We start from the raw sequence: 19,931 nt of genomic DNA on the forward strand, positions 1-19,931 counted from the left end.
ACATAGATTCATTTAGCACCACTATTATTGTTAGGGTGTGTGTGTGTATTTTGGAAAGCAATGTGATGGCAAAGGGACAGATCACATAGTGTTTCTGAGCCTATTTTTTTGTCTATAAAATGAGTTTAACTATATTGATATTTTAGAATTATGTGAATTTAGAATTAAATGAAATAAAGTATATGTAAGAGCTTTGTAAATGGTAAAATGCTGTCCAATTTTAAGTTACTTGTCTTTGCCATCAACTTAGAGATAGCATAGCCTTAGAGAACCAGTTGAACTGACAGTAGCAGGTAGAGTGTAACTAGTTTCTGAACTGGAATCTTTATGGATTGGAATTCTAAAAGTGTGTGGTTAGTCAGGCTGTTGCTTAAAAGGTGTTCAGAGACACATCCTTTAATGAATTAACTTGGATTGTTGCATTCTCTTTTACCAGAATGGTTACCTGATTCTGGATTTTTGTGCCTAACTGACTTAACTGAGAATTGCCTTACATGCCATATATGGATTATTACTTTTGAATTAATTCAAGTTTATTTACTTTAATTTATGTTTTAATTGAAATATAGTTGACATAAATAGTATATGTTACAGGTGTACAATACAGTGATTCACAATTTTTAAAGGTTATACTCTATTTATAGTTATTATAAAATATTTACTATATTCCCCATGTCGTGCAGAAAGAATTCAAGTTTAATTAAATGTGCTGAGCCTCAAAATTATACTTAACATGATTTAATCTTTCATCATGATTCCCAAAGTGGATTAGAAACTCAGGACTTTAGGGTCACCACCATCATTAATGCCACTGAACCCAGAGCATAGCTCTAGATAAAGAATTGAGAATAGCTTGACCCTTGTAATCATACAGTTTTATGCCATGAAGGACTTCAGAGTTGGTGCAGCCCTCTCATCTTATAGATGAGGAAACTGAGGCCCAAAGAGGGAATGACTTATCAAAGTCACATGTGGAATTAATAGGAAAAATAAACATATCTAATCTTAGAAGTTACTTTTGGGGGGTGATAAAACCTTGATTTTAGTTTCTTTTTTTTTTTAACTAGTTAATTGTCTGTTTCTCATATTGTTATAAACTCCCCTCTTTCACAGCCCTCTGCTGATCTTCCGAGCTTTCTGGTTTCTAAGTAAACTAGACACTATTTCTATGTCATATACTTCAGGATAAAATTAATATTCAAGTTACAGGCAGAAAATATGTAATGTAAGAGCATACTCTGTGGTCTGAAATGAGGCAATGATGCATTTATCCTGTGGAGTATTTGTGTCTGACATGAAGAAAAAGAATGAAATTATTTAATATAAATTCAGAATAATAAATTATTTCAAAGCGAAGGTTTGATTTGAGAGAACAAAAAGCTTTTGTTATTTCTCTATTAATATCAGTGCATTTGGAGATTAAAATTAGATAACAGATACCTAAATCCTGGAAGAGAAGTGACCAGCATTTTTATGTAGAACTCATTTAACAGAAATTAATACATTCTTAGTTAGTTTTTAGCTTCACACAGGAAAGATGAGTAGAATTCTTCTATTTGTTCTATACTGAAGAGGAAAACTTACTGTAGGAAGGTGAATGAACTAAAAATATTATGACTGTAAGTATTGAACCTACATTTTAAAATTATAAGTGTAGCACATCACCCTCTAGCCATGCTGTCCAGGACAGCAGCATCTGATTTCTTTCCTTTCAAATATCTCTGTCTTTTCTTCTTTGGAGGCAGCAAGTTCGTTGCCTACCTCATTGCTTTAGGAAGCTGCCAAATTACCTCTGTGATCCCTGTCCTAACTCCGAACAGTCACAATATCTACAAAGGGTACTCAGCTCTGTCAGAAAGTCTGATGTTTCCAAACATCTAAAATTGGATTTTTTTGGACTTCCCTGGTGGCGCAGTGGTTAAGAATCCACTTGCCAATGCAGGGGATACAGGTTCGATCCCTGGTTCGGGAAGATGCCACATGCTGCGGAGCAACTAAGCCCATGCACCACAACTACTGAGCCCGCGCTCTAGAGCCCGCGAGCCACAACTACTGAAGCCTGCACACCTAGAGCCCATGCTCTGAAACAAGAGAAGCCACTGCAATAAGCCCGCGCACCACAACAAAGAGTAGCCCCCGTTCGCCACAACTAGAGAAAGCCCACTCGCAGCAACGAGGACCCAACGCAGCCAAAAATTTTAAAAAAAAGGATTTTTTTTTTGTTTATTTAAGCAAAAATGTATATTTGTTGAAATATAATTCACATATCATACAATTCACCCATTTGAATGTACAACACACTGGTTTTTAGTATATTCACAAATATGTGTAACCATCATCATACTCAATTTTAGAACATTTTCAACACCTCAAAAAGAAGCCCCAACCATTTCACTATTGCTCTCCCCCCCCCGCCACCCCACACTCCCCGTTCACCTTAAACAACCACTAATCTACTTTCTGTCTCTGTAGATTTCCTTGTTCTGGACATTTCATATGATGGAATCATCCAGTATGTGGACTTTCATATCTGGCTTCTTTCATTTAGCATGTTTTCAACATTCATGCAAGTTACAACATCCACTGTTGGCCCTCCATATCTGTGGGTTCTACATCCACAGATTCAACCAACCATGGATCAAATATATTCAGAAAAAAATTCTGGAAAGTTCTAAAAGCAAAACTTGAATTTGCCAGAGTTCCTTGTATGTTTTAGATACCGATTTCTTGTTGATTTTTTTTTTATTGAAGTATAATTGCTTTACAATGTTGTGTTAGTTTCTGCTGTACAATGAAGTGAATCAGCTATATGTATACCTATATCCCCTTCCTCTTGGACCTCCCTCCCCCCCCATCCCACCCATCTAGGTTGTCACAGATCACTGTGACAACCTGTAAAATAGATAGCATGTTCCACCTAGCTATCTATTTTACACATGGTATTGTATATTTGTCAATCCTGATCTCCCAATTCATCACACCCTCCCCTTCCCCCTCTGTGTCCACATGTCCGTTCTCTACATCTGTGTCTCTATTCCTGCCCTCCAAATAGGTTCATCTGTACCATTTTTCTAGAGTCCACATACATACGTTAATATACGATATTTGTTTTTCTCTTTCTGACTTACTTCCCTCTGTATGACAGACTCTAGGTCCATCCATGTCGCTACAAATGACCCAATTTTGTTCCTTTTTATGGCTGAGTAATATTCCATTGTATATATGTACCACATCTTCTTTATCCATTCATCTGTCATTGGACATTTAGGTTGTTTCCATGTCCTGGCTGTTGTAAATAGTGCTGCAGTGAACACTGGGGTACATGTGTCCTTTTTTTTTTTTTTTTTAACATCTTTATTGGAGTATAATTGCTTTACAATGGTGTGTTAGTTTCTGCTTTATAACAAAGTGAATCAGTTATACATATACATATGTTCCCATATCTCTTCCCTCTTGCATCTCCCTCCCTCCCACCCTCCCTATCCCACCCCTCTAGGTGGTCACATAGCACCAAGCTGATCTCCCTGTGCTATGCGACTGCTTCCCACTAGCTATCTATTTTACATTTAGTAGTATATATATGTCCATGCCACTCTCTCACCCTGTCACATCTTACCCTTCCCCCTCCCCATATCCCCAAGTCCATTCTCTAGTAGGTCTGTGTCTTTATTCCCGTCTTGCCACTAGGTTCTTCATGACCTTTTTTTTTTTTCCTTAGATTCCATATATATGTGTTAGCATACTGTATTTCTTTTTCTCTTTCTGACTTACTTCACTCTGTATGACAGACTCTAACTCCATCCACCTCACTACAAATACCTCCATTTCGTTTCTTTTTATGGCTGAGTAATATTCCATTGTATATATGTGCCACATCTTCTTTATCCATTCATCCGATGATGGACACTTAGGTTGCTTCCATGTCCTGGCTATTGTAAATAGAACTGCAATGAACATTTTGGTACATGACTCTTTTTGAATTGTGGTTTTCTCAGGGTATATGCCCAGTAGTGGGATTGCTGGGTCGTATGGTAGTTCTATTTTTAGTTTTTTAAGGAACCTCCATACTGTTCTCCATAGTGGCTGTATCAATTTACATTCCCACCAACAGTGCAAGAGGGTTCCCTTTTCTCCACAGCCTCTCCAGCATTTGTTGTTTGTAGATTTTCTGATGATGGCCATTCTGACCAGCGTGAGGTGATACCTCATTGTAGTTTTGATTTGCATTTCTCTAATAATTATTGATGTTGAGCCCCTTTTCATGTGCCTCTTGGCCATCTGTATGTCTTCTTTGGTGAAATGTCTATTTAGGTCTTCCGCCCATTTTTTAATGGGGTTGTTTGGTTTTTTGACCTTGAGCTCCATGAGCTGTTTGTCTATTTTGGAGATTAATCCTTTGTCTGTAGCTTCGTTTTGCAAATATATTCTCCCATTCTGAGGGTTGTCTTTTCGTCTTGTTTATGGTTTCTTTTGCTGTGCAAAAGCTTTTAAGTTTAATTAGGTCCCATTTGTTTATTTTTGTTTTTATTTTGATTACTCTAGGAGGTGGGTCAAAAAGATCTTGCTGTGGTTTATGTCACAGAGTGTTTTTCCTATGTTTTCCTCTAAGAGGTTTATAGTGTCCGGTCTTACATTTAGGTCTTCAATCTTTGAGTCAATTTAGACAAGGACAAGGAGGTAACAGGAAGTGTGCCAACATTTACTGATGCTTTTGTTTGCCCGTACCAGGTTGAACTCTGGGGATTCAAAGGTAAAAGAGCTCCTTATGAAGCTCAAAGTCTAGATGGGAAAAAAATTGTAATCCAGTTTAGTGATTTAAGGTCAGTGATGGATCAGAAAAGACTTCATCTCTAGATGAGATAATATATTGGCTCTTCCCTTTCCGATAACTGTGACAAGACCAGAATCTTGATGGATGAATGTGTGGTGGCGTGGAAAGAGAGACTAGGGAATGCATTCTTGGCAGTTTACTCTAGCAAATTAACATTAACTATGTGGAGGGAGGATTGTGAGAAAGAAGGCTGAATTAGGTAGGTGGAGTCATATTTTGAAGACCCTTAATGTCATGCTAAGCGATTTGAACTCAATCCTGTGCAGTAATGATCTCCAGAATGGAGTGTTCTCAAAGCCAGAGGGTGTGCAGGATGGAGTTCCAGAGGTAAATATTAGAATATCTATAAATAAATAAATAAATTAGAATATCTAGTTCTTTTTAATTTTATCTCTTCTTTTAAATCTATTTTTATATATGTTATAGAAAGAGCATATTATATCATTTATAGTGATTTGTGTGTTTTGGGTTTTTTTTTAGTTTTTTGGCTGCGTTGGGTCTTCATTGCTGCGTGCGGGCTTTCTCTAGTTGCAGTGAGTGGGGGCTACTCTTTGTTGCGGTGCGTGGGCTTCTCATTGTGGTGGCTTCTCTTGTTGTGGAGCACAGGTTCTAGGCACGCGGGCTTCAGTAGTTGCAGCACGTGGGCTCAGTAGTTGTGGCTCACGGGCTCCAGAGCACAGGCTCAGTAGTTGCGGCGCACGGGCTTAGTTGCTCCGTGGCATGTGGGATCTTCCCGGACCAGGGCTCAAACCCGTGTCCCTGCATTGGCAGATGGATTCTTATCCACTGTGCCACCAGGGAAGTCCTGATTTGTGTGTTTTTAAATAAATTTTTTAAGTGGGAATAAGTGGATAAGTGTTTATCATTTTTTTTTTTTTGGTTTGGGGAACACTATTTTAGGGTGTCTTTAAGCAGAAAAATTAAATAAGCAGTGGAAATTGGAGTGTGGATTAGAATATGGGAAAACTGCTGTGAGAGAGACCAGTTAAGAGACTGGAAAAGGGCTTCCCTGGTGGCGCAGTAGTTAAGAATCCACCTGCCAATGCAGGGGACACGGGTTCGAGCCCTGGTCCCGGAAGATCCCACATGCCGCGGAGCAACTAAGCCCGTGTGCCACAGCTACTGAGCCTGCACTCTAGAGCCCGCAAGCCACAACTACTGAACCCGTGTACCACAACTACTGAAGCCCGCGTGCCTAGAGCCCATGCTCCGCAACAAGAGAAGCCACAACAATGAGAAGCCTGCGCACCTCAACAAAGAGTAGCCCCCACTTGCCGCAGCTAGAGGCAGCCCGCACGCAACAACGAAGACCCAACACAGCCAAAAATAAATAAATAAAATAAATAAATTATTTTTTAAAGTTAAGAGAAAAAAAAGACTGGAAAAATATTTTGAGGCCTGAACTAAGACAGTGCAGTGGAAATAAAAGAGGAGGACTTGGGACCAGTGAGATGTGAGGAAGGGGTACTGGGTAGGAAAGAGAAGACTTCAGCCCTAGGCTATGGCCCGCTTTCTGTCTTCAGATCCTGGATGGTGGTGACACTATAAGCTAAGGAGCAGAGGAAGGATATTTAGTTCTAAGCCTAAGGATTATCACATTTCTTATTTACATACTAAGTTGGTCATTCCTTCCTGCACCTGCTGGTCAAACCCTAGTAAAAACAAAGTGGCAGTTGGCCCTTTGCTGAACACTTTGGGGACTGCAGACTGGGAATCTTTTCCAAGTATTTCAACCAAAATTGAGCATAGTGAGGTCTCCATTGTAGTTAGCCATCAGTAATTATTAAAGCACCAAACTACTCTTGGGGATTGGATTGGGATTGGGCCACATAGGTAATGTAAATTGTGACCATTCACAGTCACACCAAGTAGCTGAATTCATTAGTTCCGTATGGGCAGGGGTGGAGTGTAGGGTGGTGATTTGGATCATAGCCATTGTTTGTGGAAGTGCTGAGTGGGTAAAAGCATGGTAGTTACCTTGCCCTGACGGTTTTTTTCCAGGGGAGTAAGTGTGTTTTTCTTTCTCCTTTCTGTAGGAAATTGTTTGCCAGATTGTGTTATTTATAACAATCTGTCATGGAACAGCTTCCAGGAAAAGAGGCTAGTCCCCATGACTCTCCCCACCTCCTACCCCACCATTACCACCACACACGCATACATCCGGCTTTGTTTTTTTCTTCTAGTTTTACTCAATGGTTTTGGCTTGATAGAAAATGTTCTTATAATGACAGATTTCTGGACTTTGCCATGGCTTGGTAATTGGGTTTTCTAAGCTTTATTTGTCTGCTTTAGCCAAGACTAATTGGCAGCAGTTTGAGTTTTGAATTCCTGGGTATCTTGAATACTAAAGTGCTATCTTCTACTTTCCCTTGAAGACCTTGTATGTTTCCACTTGGTGAAAAATGCACACATTTGCTGTCCTTTAGAGCTGTGCTTTTTGCCCTTGACATTGCCCTGGTTCCTCTAGAGGAGCAGGCTTGGGATAAAGCTCACTGAGGACTGTTAGAATAGTGAATAGGGAGGTCTGTGGAGATGCCAGTTGGTCTCTGCAGAAGATGAGGCATACTGTGGTGTTAGAAAAGAACTGGTCGCCCAGAACACAAGGCAGCTGAGGGTTGGTGTGTCCCAGGAACTTTCAAGTTAAGATATACAGTTGCTTCACAGTCCAAACAGTCTGTGTTTATTCATGGTTTGTGGTCACACATGATCAGAAATACTTCTGGCTCTTAACAGTTTTTCCACTTTCTTTCTCTGGGCTCCAATTAGTAGAAGAACATTTGCATTTCTAGAATGGGCTTTGCATTTTTAGAATAAAAATAAAAACAATAGTCATTTATTTTCGTCCTGTTACAACTTTTATTAAAATGTAAAGAAAAATAGATAGCATTACGAAGGTGTAAGGATGATTTCATTTTCCTTTTAGACTTTAGTTTCTTCTTCCAGGATTTCTAGCTTTGGAAACAAAGTACAGTTTGTCAGCAGAGACTTTCCTTTGGAAGTGGAGTTGCAGAGAAGACAGCAATGTGTTTGGTCTCAGTGAGAGTGGTGCATTCTCTGGGAGCAGAGGCAGGAAGAGGGCCTGATGGAATAGCACCTCCATCTGTATCCCAGGCCCTGCCCTTTCAGACTGAAGCCTTTCTTTTCACGCTGAGAACAGATGGCAACCAGACACGGGGGAGGGCTCTGTTCCTTGTGCTCCTTGGGGATTTTGCATTCAGCTTAGCAAAAAGTCATCTAAAAGCAAAGAGATAAATGAGGCTGCAGACTGTTCACAATTATGCAGGACTTGTTTGACATTCACTATGCTGACAGATTAATTTTTTGCAGATACTGAATGATAACAGCATTTATTTTCCAAGACAACATTGTCACCACTTCAGAGGCATCTGCATTGGGGTCATTTTCTTCACTCTGGAGTACACTTAATAATTAAATTTACTGTGGAACAGTCAGCTTGCAGAAATCAGTCATCTTATTAAAGAAACTTAGAAAAATAGAAAGGATTTTTTTTCTTCAACAAACTGTCATTTTCATTATAAAGAAATGGGGCAACTTCTGTACTGCTGTAAGTGACATGTCTTTAGTAAATGGTCCATACTTCCTTTCTAAGCATTGTTAACAAGAAGTAGGATTCTGCAAGCTATTTCTTCCTTAGCTTGCATGTATGTGGGCTGATCTGTTAACGTTTGACAGTTCCTGGATGGTGAGCTGCAGACTTAAGGAATTTTTTTTTCCTAAGAAGAAGATGTTTATAGGAACTTTTTTTTTTTTTAGCTTAGTTAAGATCCAGAAAGAATTAAGAGAGCCTTAAGTAGAAGAGTAGAAAAAAATCCAAATTTGAACTTCTTAAACTTAAGAGGCCTTCAAAAGGAATTGTTTAAGCTATAAATAATGAGTTATATGTAGAAAAAGAAATGACGGTTCTGGTACAGATTCTGTATTCGGAATAAGAAATTGCAGGCAGTAAGATAAGGCATTCTGATGGTTGAGTCACTTCCTGAGCAAGTATGATTCTTTGCTTTCCTAGAATGTAAGTTGAAATTATCTATATTTTCCCCCAAAGCAGGAATCTTGATTTTAAATTAAAATCTTAGAAAAGTTGGAGCCACTTACAGAAATTTCCATGTAGATATTTACTTTATTGTTAAATCTGGAATAATTTACTCCAATGTTTTTCAGACTTTTTAAAATAGCAGAACCTGTACTGTTATGAGGATTAAATGAGTGCTTTTATACATACCTGAGGTTATATTATAATTGTTTATTAGCTAGACTGATTTCCCAGAGAAGGGCACATTATAATATATTCATGTGTTATTTATTTCCTAGTATTGTAGAAAAGTGACTTTAAGTTTTTTTAAATTAATTTTTATGGGAGTATAGTTGCATTACAATGTTGTGTTAGTTTCTACTGTACAGTAAAATGAATCAGCTATACATATACATATATCCCCTCTTTTTTGGATTTCCTTCCCATTTAGGTCACCACATTGCATTAAGTAGAGTTCCCTGTGCTATACAGTATGTTCTCATTAGTTATCTATTTTATACATAGTATCAATAATGTATATGTATCAATCCTAATCTTCCAATCAAAGTGACTGCTTTAAAATAAAGTATTTCATAACCATATTGAATCATCAAACTTTGCCAAAGTGCTTTTTGAACTGTAAAGGGATGTATAAATTTAAGATCATTAACTCCGTAGTCACAGAAATAGACAATGTGGTGGTTTTCGTACTCTGTTCCTTAGAGCCCAGGATTCCAGAGGTGCCTCAGGGACAGCAGCAGTAAGGCGTACACAAAGGGGAGGTAGGAATTCCAGACCCTCCCCCAACACAGCTCAATTAGAACGACCCCATTTATTTTACCTGTGCTACTGCTATAAAAAAGATTTGAGGGCAAGTGTGCAGTTTGTGTTCTTCGAAGACATTGTAAGTTTATCCTGTGATGATTTGTGTGATCCATTGTCCTTTGTGATATTGACTTTTCCCCTTCTCCATTTGACAGACAGATATACTGGTCCTGAGCTGTGATCTGATAACAGATGTTGCCTTACATGAGGTAGTGGACCTGTTCAGAGCTCATGATGGATCGCTTGCCATGTTAATGAGAAAAGGTCAGGATGGCTTAGAACCAGTTCCAGGTCAAAAGGGGGAAAAAAAAGCAGGTAAGGAGACTAGAGTTTGATTTATTTGTTTGTTGGGTTCTTATAATTATTATTATCATTCATGCTTTCACTTAAGAAACATTTATTGAGAACTGACTCTACTGTGCTAGAGGTTGATGACATAAAGTCAAATAAGACACTGTCCCTGATTTGAAGAGGCTTATAACTATTGATTAGATTCTGTACCATCCAAGAGGCTTTTGTCTGCAGAGAGGAGCACTCAGAACTGTTTGCATTGTGTTTAAAACTCAAATAATTGAATACATATACTAAGAAACCAAAAAATCTAATTTAAAATCAATGTTTAAAAAATACTTAATATTAAAAAAAAATACTTAATATTTGATTACAAATTAAATTAGATATCTTTAAGCAATTAAAATTATTATTACAAATTTAATATGGTTGATTCTTCTGAATACACCAATCACCCTGAATAGCCAATAAACAAAATAGTCGTTAACCATGCTTTGTCTTCTTAGGATTACAACATACTTATCTTGATATTTCCTAGGATTCTAGTAGTGGGTTATTTTTTTTTTAATCTTCAGAGAGTTATAGTAATCTTACCAGACCAAAAAGAAAAGGAATAATACTCTAGTCCAGCCAGGGTTATAGAATTTGGGTTATTGACTTGTTATTGATTTTTAGTTAAGGCATAGTTCATGATTGCTTTTCCCAGAGTATTTCAAACCTGAGTCACTGATTCTATGACTGGGCTACTTTTAATAACTGAACTTATGGGACTTCCCTGGTGGCACAGTGGTTAAGACTCTGCGCTCCCAATGCAGGGGGCCCGGGTTCGATCCCTGGTCAGGGAACTAGATCCCACATGCATGCCACAACTAAAGAGCCCACGTGCCACAACTAAGGAGCCAGCGAGCAGCAACTAAGGACTCTACATGCTGCAACTAAGACCCGGTGCAACCAAATAAATAAATATTAAAAAAAAAAAAAACTGAACTTATGACCAAAAAGCTTCGTTAGATCATACTTTTTATATAGGTTTTAGTTTTTCCTGGAATGATGTGTTCTTTAGGTTTTTCTTAGTCAGAATTATGTAACCCATTGTCCTGTCATTATATATTGACGCAGTCTGTTGCAATTATTAGAAGCTATGTATGGCTTATTAGTATCTGACTATTATTAATAGAGCCACCTAGAATGTTCCTTCCTAGGATTTGAGTAATGTAGTTTGTACTTTTAGTTCTCTTCTTCAGGGCATTTGGTTAACTTGTAATTTTGGATTATAGCGTTGAAACTTCTTTCTAGTTGCTTTTTGTGTTAAAGCAATCACTGTTGCAGATCAATTGTTGAATCCTCTTTCTACCTTGTTATTATGTATGCTTCTCATGTGGATCAGTCCTTTTGTTCTTGACATAGTTTCTACTTTCGTGAGGTCTGGTTTGCTTACTCATAATTTCCTGTATTCAGCCTTTTCTACCTATACAGATACAAACAACTGTGTATCCAGACTTTATAAACATATGTATATTTTACAATTATTAATGTTTTCTTTTTTTCACACTCCTCTACTTATAACAATTTTAAAAAATCAAATACCCTACTATAGTTACTCTTCTTGGTATTATAACTTTTTAGTACATTACATATTAGCCTTTATCTCTTAAGTATCATTATAAATGTGTAGCTTTTCACAATTTTATTTTAAATTAACTGTAACTATTATCTATCTATTCATTTTAAAATGTTTTGATGCTTAAGTTGTCACAACGTGGTTAGTGGAAGTTCCTTTATGTTGGCTCTTCTATTCTCTTTGAAAAGGTGTGATGTATACTGGTAACTTGCTGTATGGTTATAGTGTGAGTATGGAGGGCAGGGAAGCAGGAAATGGTACTGGAGAGAATACAGGGATTAGACTAAAGAGTTTGAACTTTATCCCCAAAACAGTGGGGAGTTGTTTGAGGAATTTTAAACAAGAGAATGTCATAATCAGATTTGCGTTATAGAAAGATTTTTCATTCTTAACATGAAATTTTGAACTCAATATCTATATTTTGTTATGTTTGATGGCTAAGTTTCACCTAAATGACTGAGTTTTAAATTCTTACCATGGAATGCTATGCATTTCAGTGATAAACATTTTTTTAAAAAGAGTCCTAAATTTCTCATTGTGTATTTGGCCTGCCTCTTGGCTGCTCTTATGTGCCAGAACAGCCTGCAGTCCTCTTGTTCTCAGATATTGTTCAATAGTATAGATCCCTTAGGTCCAGGTTTCCCAAATTGTGTTCTTACTGGCTTATTGGAGAATACCTAATGCCTAGATGTTTCAGGAGCCATCGTTCTCCCTGTTGCCACTTCCTTCTCAGATTTGTAGGAGCTGTAGATACTGAGGAGGGCAGGATCAAACTTATGTTTGGATTTTTTGGACTGTTTTTTTTTTTCCTGCTACAAGCCTTTACACATGATGTTCTCTACCAGAAATGCTCTCCCCTTACCCACAACACATGCACTCTAAATCCAGCTTAGCCTTCAAGTTATTTGCTGAGAGAGGTCTTCCTTGACCCTCTAATATGAAATTATAGCCCCTTGTTTGCCTACGTATGGCAGCCCTACTCTCTTACTTACTCTCTGGACTATAAGCTCCGTGAGAATATGGGTCATGTCCAGTTTGTTCACTTTATCCCCAGCGTCTGGCTCAGTTATGGCCGGTGGTGACCAGTCAGTAGATATTACTGAATGGGTTGAAGGGCCTGCCTATAAAGGTAACTCTTATTGCCCCCGAGGTAAGAGAAAGTAAATTCAAGCCCTAGATGTTTAAATCCTAAAAATTTGAGTCTGAGCTGTAGTTAGATTCATGAGTGGGTATTATAAGAGCCCGAGTTTCAGCAATATAGGTTTAGCACACTGACACTACATTGCCTATTAATTTTTTTTTCTTTTCTTTTTTTTTTTTTTTGCCACACCACGCAGCTTGTGGGATCTTAGTTCCCTGACAAGGGGTTGAACCCGTGCCCCCTGCAATGGAAGCATGTAGTCCTAAACACTGGACAGGGAATTCCCATTGCCTATTAATTCACGTTTAGAAATGTTTTCAAGATTTTTAAATTAAACAACTACTGCTGTAGCATGGTTGTTAAAAGCACAGGTTCTGGAGTTCAGACTGGGTGGGCTTCAACGCTCAAAAACTGTGTGGTCTTGGACAAATTGTCTAACTGACTTGAACTTCATTTTCTTTAGCTGTAAAATGAGACTGAATCCTTTGGGGATTTTTGTGTGAGAATTAAATGAGATGTTTGTAAAGCATGTGATCTGCTACTTGAAACACTGTAGTTGACCCTTCATATCCAGGTTTCGCAATATGGATTCAACCAACCAGTTGTGTAAAGATAATTAATTTCCACTTACCATCCCTTGCTTGTTAGAAAATCCAAGATTTCCTTCTTTCTCAATTTCAGTGAGAACATAGTATGTTTATTTTGCTTAATTACAGATAACATGTTTACTAAGGGGCTTTTTTTCTGGACATTCCTGTGTGCAAATGTTTAATGCTACTATGATTTTATGACACAAATTATTGACTATTATCTCTATAGTTCCACCGTGTCTCTTGGGATATATGAAATGGAAAAAGTTCTAGGCAATTGTTTTTTAACGTATCCAGTTCACTGTAGTATTTCTCAAACTCCTTCCTAGTTCTCAGAGTTATATACAGCTTTGGTTCAGACTAGAATCAGTATATATCAAAGTGCTTCAGAATCTCACAAGTGAAAGCTGTCACTTGGTTGTCACCTCTCAGTCAGCTTAGCTCCCTCTGTATTAACAAATGCTGGCAAGCAGTTCTGAGCCTATATTTCTTTTGCTTCAGCTTCCTTGATTTTTCTCAAAGCTCTACTGCAAAAAAAAAAAAAAAAGCAAAAACCTTCTATTCCTGCTTAGGCTTCTACTTATCTTTTTTCTCTTCTCAATCCTATTCTCACTGCCCCCTCCCCCTTTTTTTTCCTAATTATATCCAACAGAAGTGACTTGAAATCCCTGCATACTCAAAACTGAAATTCTTGTGATTGAGGAAACAGTATACAGAAATAAGTTCAAATATGCTAGAAATTGTGTGTCGCAATGTGACAAGTACAATAATAGGAGCATGTACAAAATACAGGGAACAGTTTAATGCCTTAGTTACAGGGAAATATGTTTTAAAGACATGATATTTGAAAAGAAGGAGTTGAGCAATTTACTTAGGTACAGATTGGGTAGTTGGTATGAAATCAGATCCCTGACTAACAAATGCATTAAATTTTGATGTAGTCATTGCATTTAGGACATACTGTGTATAAAATCTATGCTAAGTCCTATATAAGAAACATAAATAATCAAGATTTGCTCATAAGGTAAAATCCAATGAATGGGGCTAGGTAGTTTTGTTATTTACCAACTTTTATATCCATCTGTGGCCTAATAGCACTTTGTGGATAGTTGTTCAATATCACATCAGTGGTAAGTGATAGAATCAGAACTTGAACCCGTGCCTTATAACTCCATAGCCTGGGCTTTCTACTCCTTTTTTTTTTTAATTTAGTTTTAATTTCTATCAATGTTTTATATGCCCATAATTTTAAAAGTGATGTAATTCTCCAAGGTATATTATAATAAATAGCAACCCCCATCTTGTCTCTCCTCACCTCACTCAGAGGCAGCCACTTTCAACATTTTTAGCTAATTTTTTTTCACATTTAACCCCACCTCTCAAATAACATGCTTTTGTTTGTTATGTCTGGATATTTTTAGTTTTAGGAATTATCTATTTACTTCCTACTATGAAAGTTAAAGATTTAGTTCTATTTTACCACACCTTCTGCCCCCACCACACGTATGCAAACTTCCAGTCTCCTCAGCTTCCTAATATAGTTACTTATATTGTAGTGTTGATTAACTGAATATTTGATGTTTACATTATTTTGAATGTATAAATGGTTTTCACAGCTGAACCTGTAGTATGTTGTTACTTTTCTCTTTCTTCCTTTTATTTTCCTAAAAATTAATTGTCTCGTTTTTTCATTTGCTTCGTTTTCTATGTATTTATTACTAATTCAGCCTTAACCCCAGTTGTGTGAATTTCCTCTCATTACTTTCCAACACACTGTTTCCCTCAATTTCAAATTCTTAAAGATCTCTCTCCTAGATTCTGGACTAGCTGCTCTGCTGTGTAACTGTCATTTTAGGTTCACCCTTCACTCTCATATCTTGAACCTCATATTTTCCTCTTTCTTAGTTTATATCCACTTTTTTTGCAGGGGGCGGCTGGGTATAAACTTCCCTTGGAAAGCCTGTCCCCTCAAAATTTTGAAGGTATTATTTCACTATCTTTTAGCTTTTCTATTAAGTCCAACACCATTGTGATTCTTGATTCTTTTTGTATGAGACCATTTTTTTTCCTTTCTAGAAGCTTATAGGATCTTATTGTTTCTAAACTTCTAAAATTTCACATTGATATGCCTTAGTATAGTTTAATGTCATCCCCTGTGTTGGATGCTAATGAGCCTTCCAATCTGAAAATTCAAGTCCTCAGTTCTAAAAATTTTTTCTCAGATTAATTACCTTTAAAAAAAATCAAGTGAACTTTTATTAATACGTTTCATGTTCTCTTAGACTGTAATTCTCTATTTTGTTTGCCTGTTTTATTTTCAGTGAGGTATAGTTGGTTTACAATATTATATAAGTTTCAAGTATACAACATGGTGATTCACAATTTTTAAAGATTATACTCCATTTATAGTTATTTTAAAATATTGGCTATATTCCATGTGCTGTACAATATATCCTTTTAGCTTACTTATTTTATACATAGTTCTTCGTACTTCTTAATCCCCTACCCCTATCTTGCCCCTCCACCTTCCCTCTCCCCACTGGTAACCACTAGTTTGTTGTCTATATCTGTTAGTCTATTTCTTTTTTGTTATATTTTCTTTTTTGTTTTACTTTTTAAATTCCACATGTAAGTGGTAACATACAGTGTTTGTCTTTCTCATCTGACTTATTTCACTAAGTAAGCATAATACCTTCCAGGTCCCTCCATGTTGTTACAAATGGCAAAATTTTCATTCTTTTTTTGTGGCTGATTAGTATTCCTTTGTGTATGTGTGTGTGTGTGTGTGTATATATATATATATATATACTACATCTTCTTTATCTGATCATTTGATGGACACTTAGGTTGCTTCCATATCTTAGCTATTATAAATAATACTGCTATGAGCATTGGGGTGCATGTATCTTTTCAGAAATGCAAATAAAAACCACAATGAGATGTTACCTCACATCTCTCAGAATGGCTGTCATCACAAATAACAAGCGTTGGCAAGGCTGTGAAGAAAGGGGAAGCTTTGTACACTGTTGGAGGGAATGTAAACTGGTGCAGCCACTGTGGAAAACAGCATGGAGGTTCCTCAGAAAGCTAAAAATAGAACTACCATATGATTCAGCAGTTCCACTCCTGGGTACATATCCAAAGAAAATGAAAATACTAATCTTTTTTTTTTTAACCCACCACTCAACTCAAACTTTAAAACGTCTACCAATGTGATCTTACCCCCTCCCAACTCACTATTGTCCCCATCTAAGGTAATTATCAACACCTTACTGAATCTTGTTTATCTTTTTTTTTTTTTTTGGCTTTCCTTTATCTCAGCTTTATGTATTCTAAAAATATATATTGATATATATGTATTTTTTAAATTTTATTTATTTATTTTTGGCTGCGTTGGGTCCTTGTTGCTGTGTGCAGGCTTTCTCTAGTTGCGGCGAGCAGGGGCTACTCTTCGTTGTGGTGCACGGACCTCTCATTGCAGTGGTTTCTCTTGTTGCGGAGCACGAGCTCTAGGCACGTGGGCTTTAGTATTTGTGGCACGCCAGCTCAGTAGTTGTGGCTCACGGGCTCTAGAGCACAGGCTCAGTAGTTGTGGCGCACGGGCTTAGTTGCTCTGTGGCATGTGGGACCTTCCCGGACCAGGGATTGAACTCGTGTCCCCTGCATTGGCAGGCGGATTCTTAACCACTGTGCCACCAGGGAAGTCCTGATATATTTTCTAGTTGCTTCTAATTTTATTTAAAAAGATAGCATGATGGATGTAATCTACTGGGACTTACTTTTTCCAATATTATATTACTGAGGTTCATCCTTATAGTTATGGGCAGCTACAGTTTCTTCATTTTGAGTGCTATACAAAATTGCACTGTATAAATACACTACAGTTCATTTATTCACTTTTCAAGCAATGGGGGTTTAGATTGATTCCAAATTTTTGCTGTTGTCACCAGTGCTGTTACGAACATTTATGTACATATTGTTTAATGGGCACATGTAAGAGTTTCTTAATAGAATTGCTGGGTCATAGAATATATGAATGTTCAATTTGGGGGGTATTGGTAAACTGGTAAACAGTTTTACTCTTTTCCAAAGTGGTTATATCAGTTTCCCCAACTACCAGAGATTTAAAAGAATTCATTGCTTCATCTACTCTCCAGCACTCGGCGTTGTCAGATTCTTTGCGTCAGTTGAGCAGAAGTAAAATGGTATCTTACCTCATTGTGATCTTTGTGTACATTCCCTTGGTCTCTCAAGGTTGAATATTTGTTCACTGGTCATATTTATTTTCTCTTCTGTGAAATGCCTGTTTATATATTTTACCTAGTTTTCAATGAGTTATTTGCACTTTTCTTACTGATTTGTATTCTTACCACTCGTTTGTCAGTTGGATATACTGCAAATATAGTTTCTCAAAAGAAAATGGGAAAACTTTTCTCACTTTCTTTAAAACGTCTTATGAACAAAAATTCTTAACTTTAATATAATCAAATTTACCAAAATTTTAAAAGCATCTTTTGTGTCTTGAACTCCCTACTGCAAGTTCTGAACAATGTTAACTTATATTTTCTTTTTTCTTTATTTTTAATTAATTAATTATTTATTTATTTATTTTTGGCTGCATTGGGTCTTTGTTGTGGTGCACGGGCTTCTCATTGCGGTGGCTTCTCTTGTTGCAGAGCATGGGCTCTAGGTGCGCAGGCGTCAGTAGTTGTGGCACGTGGGCTCAGTAATTGTGGCTTGCGGGGTCTAGAGCGCAGGCCTCCATAGTTGTGGCACATGGGCTTAGTTGCTCCGCAGCATGTGGAATCTTCCCGGACCAGGGCTCGAACCCATGTCCCCTGCATTGGCAGGTGGATTCTTAACCACTGCGCCACCAGGGAAGTCCTTAACTTATATTTTCTAATAAGAATTTTAAGGATTTATTCTTGACACATAATTCCTTGATCCAAATAGAATTGTGTCTTGTATATGGTGTGAGGTTGGCATCCAGTTTAATCTTGTTTTCCATATAGATGTCTCTTTTTCCTTCCTCCATTTATTAAATAGACTCTCCTTTCTCCAAGGAGAAAGGGTGAGAATCTTCTAGCAACACATAAGTTATGAACTTATGTAACCTAATCACAAAAGTAACATCTGATTACTTTTGCCACTTTTTGTTGGTAGAAGCAAGTAGCCAGGCCAGCCCGTGCTCAAGGGGAGGGGATATAGAAGGGTGTGCATGCCAGGAAGCAATTATCATTCTTGGAGCCAGCCTGCCACAGCTGAACTCACTAGTATGTCTAGGGCCTTAGCTGTGACAGCTGAGTTTCTCTTTCCATTTAGTCTCTTATCATACAGGAGGCTAGCCCAGACTTGTTCACATGGCAGCAGCAACAGGTTCTAAGAGAATAAGAAAGAAGCTACAAGGTCTCTTGAGGCCTAAACTCAGAACTCACACCGTGTCACTTCCCCCGCACTCCTGTTAGTCAAAGCTAGTCGCTAGGCCAGCCTAGATATAAAGGATAGGGAACTAACCGTACTAACCTTACTTCTTTTTTTTTTTTTCCTGTGGGCACTTTTTTTTTCTTCAAATTTTTTTGTTGTGGTAAAAAACACATAAAATTTACCATCTCTTTTTAAACATATAGTTCAGTGGTAATAAATACATTTATAATTTGTGCACCCATCTCCATAACTCTTCTCATCTTGAAAACTGAAACTTTATAACCATTAAATATAAATCCCCATTTCCCCCTCCTCCCAGCCCCTGGCAAATACCATCTGTTTTCTGTCTGTATGATTTTGGCTACTTTCAGTACCTTATATAAGTAGAATCATACAGTATTTGTCTTTTTGTCACTGGTTTGTTTCACTTAGTATAGTGTCCTCAAGGTTTATCTATGTTGTAGCATATTTCAGGATTTCCTTCCTTTTTAAGGCTGAATAATATTCTCTTATGTGTATATACCACATTTTGCTTATCTATTTAATTCATAGATGGACATTTGGGTTGCCTCTACATTTTAGCTATTTTGAGTAATGTTGCTAAGGACATGGGTGTAAAAATATCTCGTCAAGACCTTGCTTTCAATTATTTTGGTTATATACCCAGAAGTGGAATTGTTGGATCATATGGTAATTCTGTTTTTAATTTTTTGAGGAACCACCATATTGTTTTCCACAGTGGCTACCATCTTACATTCTCGACCCTATATCTTGATGGGCAAAGCTACAACAAATTTGTAACCCTTTTAAATCTACTACATAGACTGTTAGTTTTGATTTGCTAATGTTTTGTTTTGCCTGTAATTTTCCTTTGTCATATCTTTGTCTGGTTTTAGCATCAGAATCATGCTGGCCTCATAAAATGAGACGGAATTCCCCACTCCAAACATAATGCCTGTCACTGGGGTGGTGCACAAATATATTTATTAGTTGAATGAATGAATGAATAAGTAAATGACTATAGAGGAGACAGAGAAGTAAAAAACAACTGGAAAAATATATGAATAGTTGATTATGACAGAATTTTTTAAGATGGAAGTTCATAGTTTTAACTGCCTTCTTAACCTTATTTGTGTAATCTTTCTCTTAGGATGGACATTCTAATGTTCTTGCTCTGT

At 37.3% G+C, this 19,931-nt stretch overlaps 1 protein-coding gene across 2 annotated transcripts in view; it reads left to right on the forward strand.

Moving 5' to 3' along the window:
* Nucleotides 1-19,931, forward strand: part of EIF2B3 (eukaryotic translation initiation factor 2B subunit gamma) — a 163,833-nt gene that overhangs the window by 52,344 nt on the left and 91,558 nt on the right. For both annotated transcript variants that reach the window (XM_061186647.1, XM_061186648.1), the window contains exon 4: nt 9,842-10,001. In XM_061186647.1, coding sequence (XP_061042630.1) covers nt 9,842-10,001 — 160 coding nt within the window. The remainder of the gene's footprint in view (nt 1-9,841; nt 10,002-19,931) is intronic.

The sequence above is a fragment of the Eubalaena glacialis genome, chromosome 3 (genome assembly GCF_028564815.1).
Source record: "Eubalaena glacialis isolate mEubGla1 chromosome 3, mEubGla1.1.hap2.+ XY, whole genome shotgun sequence".
NCBI lineage: Eukaryota > Metazoa > Chordata > Mammalia > Artiodactyla > Balaenidae > Eubalaena > Eubalaena glacialis.